At 36.5% G+C, this 13,252-nt stretch overlaps 3 protein-coding genes across 5 annotated transcripts; all 3 read right to left on the bottom strand.

Annotated features, from left to right (window-relative positions):
- Window positions 1–3,468: 3,468 nt before the first annotated feature.
- On the bottom strand, window positions 3,469–4,548 carry LOC105234171 (mitochondrial import inner membrane translocase subunit Tim22). The gene is made up of 4 exons (XM_011216457.4): window positions 4,328–4,548; window positions 4,140–4,264; window positions 3,879–4,072; window positions 3,469–3,819 (listed from the first exon to the last, which is right to left on the bottom strand). The coding sequence occupies exons 1-4, from the start codon at window positions 4,426–4,428 to the stop codon at window positions 3,661–3,663; spliced, it is 579 nt and encodes a 192-aa protein (XP_011214759.1). The 5' UTR covers window positions 4,429–4,548; the 3' UTR covers window positions 3,469–3,660.
- Window positions 4,549–4,782: 234 nt separating this feature from the next.
- LOC105234172 (Golgi SNAP receptor complex member 1) lies at window positions 4,783–5,979 on the bottom strand. The gene is made up of 5 exons (XM_011216458.4): window positions 5,826–5,979; window positions 5,581–5,762; window positions 5,276–5,523; window positions 5,077–5,211; window positions 4,783–5,016 (listed from the first exon to the last, which is right to left on the bottom strand). The coding sequence occupies exons 1-5, from the start codon at window positions 5,845–5,847 to the stop codon at window positions 4,914–4,916; spliced, it is 690 nt and encodes a 229-aa protein (XP_011214760.1). The 5' UTR covers window positions 5,848–5,979; the 3' UTR covers window positions 4,783–4,913.
- Window positions 5,980–6,604: 625 nt separating this feature from the next.
- On the bottom strand, window positions 6,605–10,144 carry LOC105234173 (uncharacterized). Of its 3 annotated transcripts, none has more exons than XM_049448381.1 (6): window positions 9,817–10,144; window positions 8,178–8,271; window positions 7,898–8,109; window positions 7,740–7,838; window positions 7,550–7,675; window positions 6,605–7,474 (listed from the first exon to the last, which is right to left on the bottom strand). In XM_049448381.1, the coding sequence occupies exons 2-6, from the start codon at window positions 8,181–8,183 to the stop codon at window positions 7,051–7,053; spliced, it is 867 nt and encodes a 288-aa protein (XP_049304338.1). In that variant the 5' UTR covers window positions 8,184–8,271; window positions 9,817–10,144; the 3' UTR covers window positions 6,605–7,050. The 3 variants fall into 3 exon arrangements, with proteins under 3 accessions (XP_049304338.1, XP_049304339.1, XP_019844354.1); XM_049448382.1 differs by lacking the exon at window positions 9,817–10,144 and adding an exon at window positions 8,708–8,855; XM_019988795.3 differs by lacking the exon at window positions 9,817–10,144 and adding an exon at window positions 8,415–8,614.
- Window positions 10,145–13,252: the final 3,108 nt, after the last annotated feature.

Below are 13,252 nucleotides of genomic sequence, written 5' to 3'. Positions count from 1 at the left end.
ATTTGATTTACTCAATCCCTCGCTCACTTGTTGGCTACAAAACTCCAGTGCCCGAAATATAAAACCAAACAAAACAAGTTCAAGTAAAACAAAACAGTACTTACCCACCGCATAAACGCAGTACACCATACGAAAGTTAACTTTGGTGTACACACAATCAAACAAGTAACGAGCACTCTTACAAGCCATAATAATAACAAAAAGGAGAGTCCAAATTCGGGCGGAACGTAATTTTAGGCTCCAGTTCCCACGACAATTGGAGCTACATAACTGGAAGGAGCCCGAATTTTTATCCGATCAAAGAGAGTAAACACTCAAAACCATTCCACAAAATTATAAGAAGTTGTGAGAAAAAGTCTCAGGCAGACCTCGCAATTTTTCAGCACTTAAAAGAAAGGTGAGTGAGGGGAAAAATATAACATTTCCTTTCCTTTGAGGAGAAGAATGGACTAATGATGATGTAATTAATAGTATCAACGGCGTTATCTATGTATCCCTTGATTAATTATACAGAAAAACATGGACAGGAGGTTTATTTAACCATCCGTACACAGAAGATAGGTCAGTCCTTCAGAACGAGACTAACAGATGTTATCAAATGGGCTTATGGTCTAAGCAGCAAGTCTATAACTTTATTGTTGATAGCCAAGTGGCACTAAAGGCTAATCGCGACCTCACATTAGACGCAACCTTACGGGGGAATAGGCATGTGAAATTATCACTGTCCAGAGCCACCAAATATGGAGACGCCACACTATAAATGCAGACGCCTAGCCGGTAGATCCTGGGGCTGCAAGAGGGGTCGATCAGGTGGCCGTATGCCAGGAATGTAAGGCCTATTGTTACTTATGGAGCGGTTGCTTGGGCATCGAAGATAACGCTGCGCATCAGGGGCGTCTTCGTCTAACCGCAGCACTTGAAGTCACGTTGGAGCTCACACCGCTGCATCTAGTGATCAAATAGGCAGCGAAGCATACCATCAGAGATAAATATGCTTATGGCAGAAGAGGGGTATAGCAAAGGGAAGACAATTAGGGGAAGACACACTACTGGCCCTTTTTCTGTAAAGATACGGCGTTACGAAGAGGGTAAACTTCGGAGTGAAGTGATTTCACACTCGACCTACTACTGAAGGCCAGAAGACATTGGAACAGGCATTGAGGGACCACATACCAAGTTACCAGTTGGATCTTTTCCGAGCATCTTTCAAGCAGAAGTCTTTGTTATAAGCAGAAATCGATCTCCCACGCAACTATCGCAACCAGCGTATCGCTTTACTCAGAGACACTCATGTGGCACTGAAAGCGATCTCAGCTTATGAAGTCAAATCGCTATTAGCGAAGGAGTGTATAGGAAGTCTGAACCGCCTTTTGGTTTGCAACCGTGTACATGATGAGTGGGCGACGATCTAACCCGCTCTGCGGCGGCTTCCAGAATGATGGGGCCATAACTATGCATTGAGGTGAGGTCCCGCACGGAGTTGCCCCGCACGGAGAAGAAAGTGCAGGCAACAGAATGCGCCACGCTAAGTTGCTGTTGGGAGGGTTCAACCAAGCAAGGTTTAGAGACATCATCAATTTCCACCCAGACAAATTCCATCTCCTTGTCGCCCTCTATACTAGGCACTGCAGGCTCAAGTATGACTTGTCCAATATGGGCATTGTCTCTTTTGTAAACTGCCGGTTTTGCGACTTGGAACCGGAAACTCCAGAACATTTGATTTTAGATAGCCCAGAAATTTGTAGAAGCAGGCTAATGGCCCTTGGATTCATTCACGTGGACAGGGCTCACATCATCCCCATGACGCCCAGCAAAATCCTCGAATTGTTCAGAGGGTTGGACGTTTGTGACCAAATATGATATAGGAGAGAGCACAATAGACCATAGGTCGCAGTGCTAAACCTCAATTACTTTCTATGTATCTAACGCTCTGCAAATAGACAATTATTAGACTTTTATCAGCAAACGTGGTAAATATAGTCTGTGTACTCAAACATGTAAGAATAGAATAAAGTAGGAACACTTTACAGATTCAGTTCCTTTTATTATGTTTCTTTTACAATGCTAAAATACCTGCACAATCCTATTTTTGTGTGGGTATAATAAAAATACATAAAACAATAAAGAAAGCAGCAATAAGGCGCGCATGTCACGTTCGATCGAAACTGATGGTTCCAGCACAGCGTGGGACAGACCACAAAACTGGTGACTTCGGTTTGGCTACTTGCATTGCAGGCGCTGATGCTGCTTCAGTTCGCTGTTATATTTGCCGCTACTTGCTTCCTTTGTTTTGGTTTATTTGTTGGCGTTTTGGTGCCCAAAATTATATAGAAAACAACTCGAAACCGGTCAGCCGCATCAAAGGGGACGGCTGCAAGCTTAGCAGCACCTACTCATCTCTTCACATTCGATTTGGTATTTGAAGCTTAGCGCATGCGCGCCAAACGTTCGCTGCTTATAAATATACATATGCATGTGTGTATATGTATATATGTATGAATGTATGTTACATATGCTGCACTCTTTAACCAAGATTCAATGTAGACTGGACGCAATGCACGCTTGGCTTTAAATTTTTTTGCTTTTCTTCGGTTTTTGCTCACAATTGCAGCGCTGAAATGTGATGTGCTTGTACTTTGGTGTTACTGTAGTTGTAGATGAGTTTATTTCCTACACCAGCGGCTATTAAATTCCTACACGTTGCGGTTAAACTGCATTTTATCAACCTTTTCTTTTGTACAATTGCTTTACGACCAGTTTTTATTTATGAATGCACATTCGCATGTTTGTATGTATGTACGTTTGTGTATACTTTTGCGAGCAAGGTAACTGGGTTTCGTGTTGGACGTTGCTGCAGAAAAATGTCAAAGTTTGTTTGCAATCAAATTAATGTTTTAAGTACCTGGGAAAATTTTTGTTGATCAATTATGCAGCGCTTCCCAAACTTGGCTTTATTGGTGTAACAATAATTACTGTATATGATACTAATATATTACATTTTATTGACTTATATTGATTTATGATTTAATTTAGTTTCAATTTGTTTAAAAATCAAAAATATTGACTTATTACGGACGTCAAATTTTTTCTTGAATTTTTTACAAATACTTACATACATATATACAATGGGGCCCTATAATTATAATTTGAATTTCTACGTTTTGACAAATTATTTTAGTTACATAAGGGTTTATTTATATGAGAAAATATAATTCATACTGCAATAAGAGTCATTCGGTTTAAGAGTTGGATTTATAAAATCCCAAAAGTCAAGTAAAGCTTATAAAATTCGCAAACTTTTCATTGAAGAATAAATAAATAAACAAAAACTCCATAATACCTTTGATAGTCACTCCACTGATAGCTAAACACATTCATTGTTTTTTGAAAATTGTCTTGCAGTCCCTGATAACCATTGTACACAAAATATATTGCCATATATGATATTTGAATATATGAAGAGTGCTGTTAGTTTGTTGAATTATTTTAAATTATAAATAATTCGATATTGTTTATTGCAGATTTTTGTTGTTTACAAATCCATCTTATTTACTGCATAATAATCGACTCTTTATTATTACACACTTTGTAACCACAAGTAACAGAATAACACACCAATTAATCAATATAAAAGTCGTTCGACGTTTTTTCATTATTTCTCTACAAGCGATGGCGCATATAATAGTCAATGACCGTTGAAAAGGCAGCGAAACCGGCAGCACCCACAATACCTGCCTTAACGCCAGCACGCAGACCAATCAGACCCCCCGTAACAGCGCCGGCATAGGTACCGTTCCGCCAATCAGTAACACCTCGATACTATTTAGAAAAGGGTAATTTATACAATTCTTTAAATATGAATCACAATGTCCACTCACACTTTCGATTGTGCACTCTACACCTGAGAACACCATACCAATCATGGCAAAGTTCTTGGCGTAACCATGTGTTGTCTTGCGCATATCTCGTAAAATCTCACGTGCTGTCTGTTTCTTTTCGTGCAATAACGGATCTGTGAGGCTGGGGTTTACCGAGGCGCTAAACAAACCAATAGCGGCACCCAAACCATAACCTGTAAACCAAAATAAGAACCAGCTATTAGCTAATTGTATTTGTAATATAAATGGTGCTATTTATACCCATTACGCAGGCAGTTATAGACTTGAAGGCGCAGCTTTCCACTGTCTTTTCAATCATTTTCTCTTCATTCGTTTTTATTTGTATTGGACCATTACTAGAGGGGACCACTATATTTTCACGGTATCTGCGGTAGGAAGTTAAGTAAGTGATAACAGAATCAGTGAAATAAAAGATGTTTCATTTATACCTGTACAGATTCCCCACAAAATGCTGTGCCATTTCATCCATTTGCGCGTTTTCAAAAAATACACGCTTATCTTCTTTTTGTACCGCGGGTAAGTCAACCATTTTTGTATTTAAACTTTTAATTAAAAACAATTATTTGTAAGAGAAATACAAATTAACTATGTGCTTTTTTGTTTTTCTAGCCATGCGCGGCTGTCAAAATGCGCTGTCAGCTGTTTTCTCGCAGCTGTTTAAATGACAAACACCCTACACTTAAATGAGCAATCATTTTAGTGTGTTATGAATAAATACAAGTTTTAATTATTTTGAACTGTAAGAGAAATGAATGTGCAGATTTATTTGAATATATAATTTTTTATGTTTTATTTATACCTTGTTTTATCACAAATTACAATACAATTAATTATTATTTATTGCCCTACATATGTAAAATAATTAAATAGATGTCAAAAAAAATATTAAAATATAGATCAACTTTTTTTCATACATATGTATATCTGAATAACGCTTACAACATTATGAATTCGGTGATTTAAAATTTAGATTGGTTGGATTGGTTTAAAATTTTAAAATATAAACAAAAATTGTTAATTAAACGCATAGAGCAATAGTAGTATTACACACACAGCTATAACTGCACCTAAAATAAGTGAATCTCTCTTCTTCTTTATATTGATCCTTTGTATGAGACTGAAATTAGAGAACATATACTCTACTTTTTTAACATTTGAAATATATTTGCAAACTTACCTGGAAATCAGGGGAAATCTATTGGATATGTCATTAAATCGAGTCTGCAATCGTTTGAATGCCTGTCTCTGCGAAAGTAAGTGTTCTCGAGTTTCAATAGCGATGTTTATTTGGTCATTGACCATATTACTTGAACTATAATGAAAATAAGCAAAGTTCATTACTTATCTCAATTTATTTTTATAAAGTAACCACTAACCTGTTCAAATGAGTACTTTCTTTCAAATACAGATCGCGTCTACTTAATCCAGAAATAGTTGGACTGTTTGTGGCTAACCCGGAACCACGTAGTAATTCTTCACGCTCTATGCGAGTTGTGTGATTTGCGCAAATTTTATTGAACTCTTGCTTATATCCATGCAGGATTTCACGATGACGTTGGAGTGTATGAATAGCAGCAGCACCTGTTGCAGGAAGCTCTGACATATTTTCGTTCAACGACGAAAGCTGTAACATGGATAGCCATAAGACGTTATACACAATACTTCAATATTTACATTTTACCTTGTCTAGCATTTGTGAAATTTCTTCCGAGAGGGAATCAAAGACATGTTCGCCTAATAGTGGTGATGTGTCGGTTGATGAACTGCTATGAAGGGATGTGCTAGTGCCTGCACCAATTTTGCTAAATGCAACTAACTTTAGGTCAATTTCGTTCTCCAGATGCCTTGCTTGCTTGCGAAGTGCTGCAAAAATTGTAATTTATATATAGAGTTAGCCTTTGCTCTTTGTTAAGTATAATCACTAACCATCATAATTAGAAACACCCATTTTTATACAAATATTTTCCAAAAGCTGCACTATCAAACACGTAAAATTAAACGAACTAACTAACAAAGGAGAATAAACATTGACATTTTCCTATTTGTTTCTTCTTCTTAAAACTGAAACGTTCACGATGAAATAAAGTTGACCGATGAATGCTACCGAATGATTGATTACAGAATTCTGCCGACACGACAACAACAACAATCGAAATCTTTTATTAGAAAATATTGCCCCCAAGGTGTTCCTCTTACTTTATCAAGAAGAGCATATTTAGACCAAAATACACAATGAAATAGGGGAGTATAAAACAAATAACCAAGGAGAAAGTGCAAATCAAATTTTGTATGATAGCTAACAGAGGTAAAAACCACCGAGTAGGAACTTTACCATTTTTAACATATTCGCTACTATTTAACAGAAATATGTAAAAATGACAGTTTACATGCAGTTTTGTTGTCGCTATTTTTGTTGTATGTTCTCTGCAGAAGTTTATTATAAAAATTCAACCTTCAGTAAATCAATAAAATACAAGGCTTAAATATTAGAGATATCAATATTAACATCTACTGCTTTCAATGCAAGCAATAGCACAAACATTGTTCTTATTATGAAACATATAAAACATATTTTTTTAGTTTTTCGCTTCCCCAAAAATTTTAAAATTACAAACAAGTGTTGAATCATTTTTCGAGCGCTCGAAAGCGCTCCTCTTTCCAACGGTACCTTCAGATCGCGGCGCCAAAGTAATCGGAATTGTGCCTTGAATCATGTCAATTTTACAAATTAACTTCAAATACAAAAATTTCTGGATACAAGAAATTAAATTTTCAATGTGTATAAAATTCATTGTATGAGGTTGATTTTTATTGATACAAAATATGAAAATAAAAGTAACTACTTAGTTTAACATATGTATGTGTAAGTATAACTACAAGTAAAACTGAAGATGACTTTAAATCTATATACATATTTGTATGTATTCATGTCGTTTTTAGAAAGCAAACATTTATTTATGCATGTATATTTTCCTATCCTTAAAAGAATACACATAACTTATGCTTAGAAATCCAAAAGAGAGAATTTTGATTTACTTTATATTAAGTAACGTTCTTCGTGTACTTAAACCCGTACTTAAGGCTACTACACACATGCAAATTTCTTGCGTACCAATATACTATATAACCCATCCTTATTACTACCCTTCTATTATTGTCTATTATTCACACCATCCCCATTATTCATCGAATTTTCCATATTTTTAACAATGACATAGTTTGTTATGTGATTTATGGCTTCATCCTGTAGGCGATCGGGCCAGCGTCTCATATACGACTTAATGAAATCGCCGAAAGTATCCACCTTGTCCGGAGTAGCCTTGTGATTGTCGACAATATTTTTGACAATATCTACGAATTTATCATAATCCTCGGAAGGTTTTTTCATTTTGTTATTGTAATTTGGCACAACTCCGTTGGTGTTTGTGTTGTTATTAGGTGCGGTGTTAAGTTGTGCTGAAGCGGCGGCAACAGCTGCAGCTGCTGCGGTGGTAGCCATAAAGTTAACATCGTTGTTTTGATTGGGTGGAGGTTGAGTGTGATCCATAAAATGTCTGTGCATTCCATATTCAGATCTTTATTAAAGGAGAAAAATTTATTGAGTTAGATGCAAATGAGCATTAGAAGCAAATATGTATGTTCAAACATACTTATAAAATCCTTCGGAATTATTACTATTGAACTCTTGTTGAGACATTTGATTCTTCCAAACGGGAGACTCTGAAGCCGAAGGTAAAGTGCTCGGATTAGATGCTGGTGTCATAATGCGTTTGTCACTGTAAATTTAGAAAACATTTTTCAGTTAGGCTATTTTCGTTTCGTAGAATCACAAACTTATACCCTGCTTGTCCGGCCAGACTTTTGAAAACATCATCCACTTGCGAATAGAATTTCCACGTGCTTATAATGCCAGTGGTTTCAAAGGTTTTCTGCTCTTGCCTGCGAATAAAAAGTAAAAGATGATGAAAGCTCTAGTATGTGCTTGATTTTTAACTTACCGGTAACGTTGTGTCAAATTGTTTACTTTAAAATGTACTTCTAGTGCTGATACAGGTACACCCAAAGCGGTCAACTGTTTTGCCATAGCCACATACAAATGGCCATTGCGTTTTATCGTGCGCAACTCATAGGCGCAAACTTTCCACAATTTAATTAATTCTAAAACTCCATTATCCTCCCATTGTCGGCGTTTTTTGTTGAATTTTTCATACTAATAAGTAAAGAATGACGTTTGAATAGATTTTCGGAAGCAATTTTAAGGTACCAATTTATACTTACAGGCATTTCACATGGGTCTCGGAAAGAGCAAATGGTATTCTTAAAGAACCTCCGCTAAGCGGCTTATTTATTCAAATTTTAATATCAGAAATATCTGAAAAATAAAAACAATAATGTAATCATTTCATTGAAATTAGTATATATGTATCATTTTAAAAATAAATTAAAAACAACAAAATGTTAACTTTGGTTGCAACGAAACTATAATACCCTACACAAATGCAAAATATTCCTTACAAGAACTTGATTTTGATCGGTCAGTTTGTATAGGAAATACAAGTATGCTTTAGTGCTCAGCACTTGTTTTGATAACAAAGTTGCATTCTAATTGCGCGCACAAGTCAACCTTAGAGCGTGTAGCCATGCAACAAGATGTCGCTGAGCAAAACAAAACAGAAAATTGCTTAATTATGAATTTCAAAAAAGTCGATAATGACGACATTTCACATTTCAATTTGTTCACCAACGAATAATGAAGTATTAAAACTTAATAATAGGTGCGCATACACCGTAAAAATAAAACAACAAACCTGAAATGTGTGCATTGGAATCAAAATTTCACAACATTTTGTAAACTTAACTTTAGATTTTTACAATTTTCCTACCGGTTTCATACACATCACATTTTTCTAATCGCTAAACTAAAGTCGCTGATAAATACATTGGCGTTATAATGGACTGAAAATACAAATATAATCTTTAAATTTCTCTCGCGCTCACTGCTTTGCAATGTAATTATCGTTTTCTCACTCTCTGCGCTAGCGCAAACTGCGAAACATTAGGGAAAAGCGAAACAACAAGGCCATCATTAGCATTTTTAGTTGCAAAACGCATCAAATAACGAAATACACAATTGGAATTTCTTTAGTGATAATTATAGATACGGAATGATCATTAAAAATAAACCAAAATAAGTCCCAGATGGCTCTCCCACTAAATACTGTGCACAGTTGGCTTCTTGGCTTGCAGCACTTGCACCTGCAATGTATTATATTCTTTTAACACGCTCATCACAGCGAGAACAGTTCGCTGATTGAATTTGGTAAACAATATGTTTGGAAATTGGCACCGAGTTTAGTTGCAATAACTTTTATAGGATAAATAAAATTGTGAAAACAACGAAAGACAAAAAGTCGTTGGCTGACATCATAGAGCTGTGTGTAACTCATACTAAAGCGGATATTCAAGTATACTAAAACGACATGTGAAGAAGATGCGGATGCGCTCTCTGTGTTACACAGTTTAGACGTGAGTTGCCACCGACGACCCTTTCGTCTGTTACTGCACTTGTCCGCCAATGCTGTTGCTGTTGCCGTTTAACCAGAAACAAGATGGGTGCTATTGCAACTTCTGCTTCCCTCTATATTTTTTATTATTTTTTCTCGATTTTACTTAATCGCACAGCCACCATTACGTACACAGATCTAACCTACGCATATGCACATGTGTGTTTTGTAACATTAACCTCAGTGTTACCACAAATTTTAGTTGATCAACGCAAACGAAATGCCAATTCAACGAACCTAATGACATTTCTGTACACTGTCCATTTGACTTTAGTCATTTGATATTTAGTGGAACTTAGTATAAGTTTGGCCCTTAATTTCATGTCTTTCACTACACATTTTTCTCCACTCACATTTCTTCTATCCAAATGAGCTCTTAGCTTTTATATAAAATGCCGCTGCGTGTTCACATATACGCCGCTAATGATGTTGCAAATATTTACTTTGTTGTTTTTCGTTTTTTCTCATAAACTCTTATACTTCTTATTGGTTATTAGTTAGTGAAAAAACTTAATCAATATGTTATCGTTCGTTGGCGTTTATGGCGGAAAGCAAATGATGTAATTAATCTAATGACAATTCCCATTCGCTGCCTTTCAACACTGTACGAATTTGACTCTCCGCGCACACAAACATAGCACAACCGAAGCACAGAGACGTTCAATCGGAACTAAACATCGGCCCTGTCGTCGTCGTCGCCACTGCATACGTTGCCGCAGTGTTTTTCTCTGTTACGGCGACGCCAACGTTCAACCTCTCTTCTTTCACTTATATCAAGAGACATCATTATTAAGTTTATGTGGGGTCATCATTTGTGCGTTAAAGCAACAATTCCATCATTGAAATCACTCCCATATAATGATGTATCTCCCGGTTGCGATGATGAGAAATGTAGCACTCTCTCAGAAAGCTGATGTTCAAACACGAGTTGACTGATGATTTAAAATTTGACTGAAACTACTGACTGTTATTATATAATTAACTGTTACTATATATGTATAATATTATTTTACATTATAAATAAATATTTAATTGATAGGAATGTAATATGTGTGGTTATTTTAAGTTAAGGAAAAGTATCCAATCCTTCTTTATTTATTATTTTGTTTTGATTTCTGATATGCATTCAATGACACATTTTTATTTAAACAGCATATTGTGTAACTTATTGTTCGAACTGAATACTAGAGACAAAATTTAATAAATTTTTCCGTTTTGAATTGAAAAAATCCTTCAAAATGAAATCTTATTGCGCTACGCCACTGTAGAATAAAGCAATGACCGAATTCAACTGTCGACTGCGGCGTCAGCAGAGGCTCATCATCATTAATGTTGATTGTATTTTTCGAGATTAGAATAAAAGGAAATTACACTCAATTTCATTGGAGCAATTGCTGGGTTGGAAATCAATGTTTGAATCTAAACATAAAACACACATACTTATACACATGTGTATAGATGCATAAGTCATTATTTTTCTCGTTTGTACAAATGAGCGAAATTGAATGATAATCAGACTCAACTTCTATATAAAGCTGGTGCTTCAAACAATTGCTACATATTGTAAAGGGTTTAATGTTTTCTTCACCTAAAATAGATTATTTGTATCAAAATGCTCACTCGATAGATACGTATGTCTTAACGAATGTATGTATGTATTCCTGGCGGAGGAGGATATTGCATTGGGTCAGACCATGCTTATAACCGAACAAACGATAAGTTGGGATTAGCCAATACAAGTGAGCAGTGGCATTTGGGTTATGTTTCGTTCTTTAGTATTTTTAAAATAAAAATCGAATAGACTGTTAAAGCCGTGTTAACATATGTATGTAGGGGAACACTTCTACATCCTGGATCCGAACACCAGGAGATATCGAACCTCCGATTCCCCAATCGATGACGATGGAGCAGACGTTTCATTGCCCGACCATGAAGAAGTTCGAAAGCAATTACCTGCCTGAAGAACAACAAAGCGGCGGGGGGTGATGGACTGCCGGCCGAGCTAATCAAATACGGCGGCGAAGAACTGATAAGGAATATGGTCAGGCGAAAGCATCCCCGAAGATTGGAATTTAAGTGTGCTCAGTCCAATTTACAAAAAGGCGTACCTCACAAGCTGCGCTAATTACTGTGGAATAAGCCCTCTCAACTCAAAATTAATATGCCTGTGGAACTGATGTTGAACAATACCAAAAGATACGAAACAAGGTTTCCGAAAAGGCGACCCCCTTTCTAAATAATTCGAGCAGCAGAGCTGAATAGAGAAGGTACAATGTTCTACAAGAGTAGTCATTGGCCATAACAATCGCTCTGCTTTCTCCAGATTGAACAAAGAAGCGAAGCAAATGGGTCCGGTATTAAAAGGGGGCAAGACGAAATATCTTCTGACATCAAACAAAAAGTCGTCGCATTCGTGACTTGGCTCTCACGTCACTCTTGACAGTCATAATTTCGTAGTCGTAGACCAGCATTAGCACCAACAACAACGTCAGACTCGAAATACAACACAGAATAACTCTTGCTTGCAGATGCTATTCGGACTGAACGGGCAATTGAATTGGTTTACGGCGAATACCGCAGTCGATGGAATGATGAGTTGTACGAGATGTAAGACGACATTGACATAGTTCAGTGAATTAAGAGACAGTGGCTAAAACTGATTAGATCATCTCGTCCGAATGGATAAAAGCACTCCAGCTCAGAGAGTATTCAGCACAGTACCCGCTGGGGAAATTGGAAGAAAAGGAACACCTCCAATCCCTTGGAAATACCAAGTGGAGAAGGACCTGGCTACACTTGGAATCTCCCATTGGCACCAAACAGAGCAAAGGAAGAACGACTGGAGCGCTGTAAGCGGTGTCTAAGCCAATACGGAAAACCTTACCTCCTTTCTGTGGGAATACCCCACAGAAATTCACAGTGTCTTAAGAAATTGTTGCCCAAGCAACGTTACCAATTATAATGGAAATTTTGTGTGCTGCTATTAATCAATGATCCTTTGAGGGCTTGTGTGAAAGCGAAAAGTGGCCATTTCGAATTAAATTTTGTACATCACTCATTTAATATAAGTGCATGTATTATAAAATAAAATTAACTTTATTAAAAAATCGATTATAGTTTAATTTTTATAACACCCTGGTCTTGTAACAGAACTTATGGCAGAACTTAGTAATATCCAAATCCAAAGTATATCAGCAAAATAAGGTAAAATATACATAATGTTGAAATTTATTTGGAATTTACTATAACATAGAGGACTGTTTTTATAAGTCATGCAATTTATCTTACTTCATATCATTTTGTTACTGCTCCATGTCGTGTTAAGGGGCACTGCCAAGAATACAATAATAAGGATTGGGAGAACGCAGTCAACGCGTAACACCAAAAAACAAACTCCAGAGTACACATACTTATAATGAAAATATGCACATGTACATATGTAGGTATCCATTGTAAGGTAATGTACTAATAACAAAAAACAACAATAATACATACACACATATTAGAGATAAATATACATATGATTGCCGCGTTCTTTGCCGGTCATCATCATTATGTTTTGCTGTGGCTCTCTGTTCTACAGTAACTAATGACGTCGACAGCGACGACGACTGTGACGACAGCAGTGGCGACAACGACACGATGGAAGCTCCAAAGGGCATGTATACCAAACAGCACGTGTGCTTGTGTGTGTGGCAGCGAAAAAGCTGAGAGGTAAAAACAAGTGTTTAAACGAAATTGTCATTAGCGCAACGAATATGTAGCATACAGCAAAATTCAAATAATGAC

Source organism: Bactrocera dorsalis, chromosome 2, assembly GCF_023373825.1.
Source record: "Bactrocera dorsalis isolate Fly_Bdor chromosome 2, ASM2337382v1, whole genome shotgun sequence".
Lineage (NCBI taxonomy): Eukaryota > Metazoa > Arthropoda > Insecta > Diptera > Tephritidae > Bactrocera > Bactrocera dorsalis.
The sequence above is the reverse complement of the archived record's forward strand: the minus strand, read 5'-3'. Positions and strand labels throughout refer to the sequence as shown.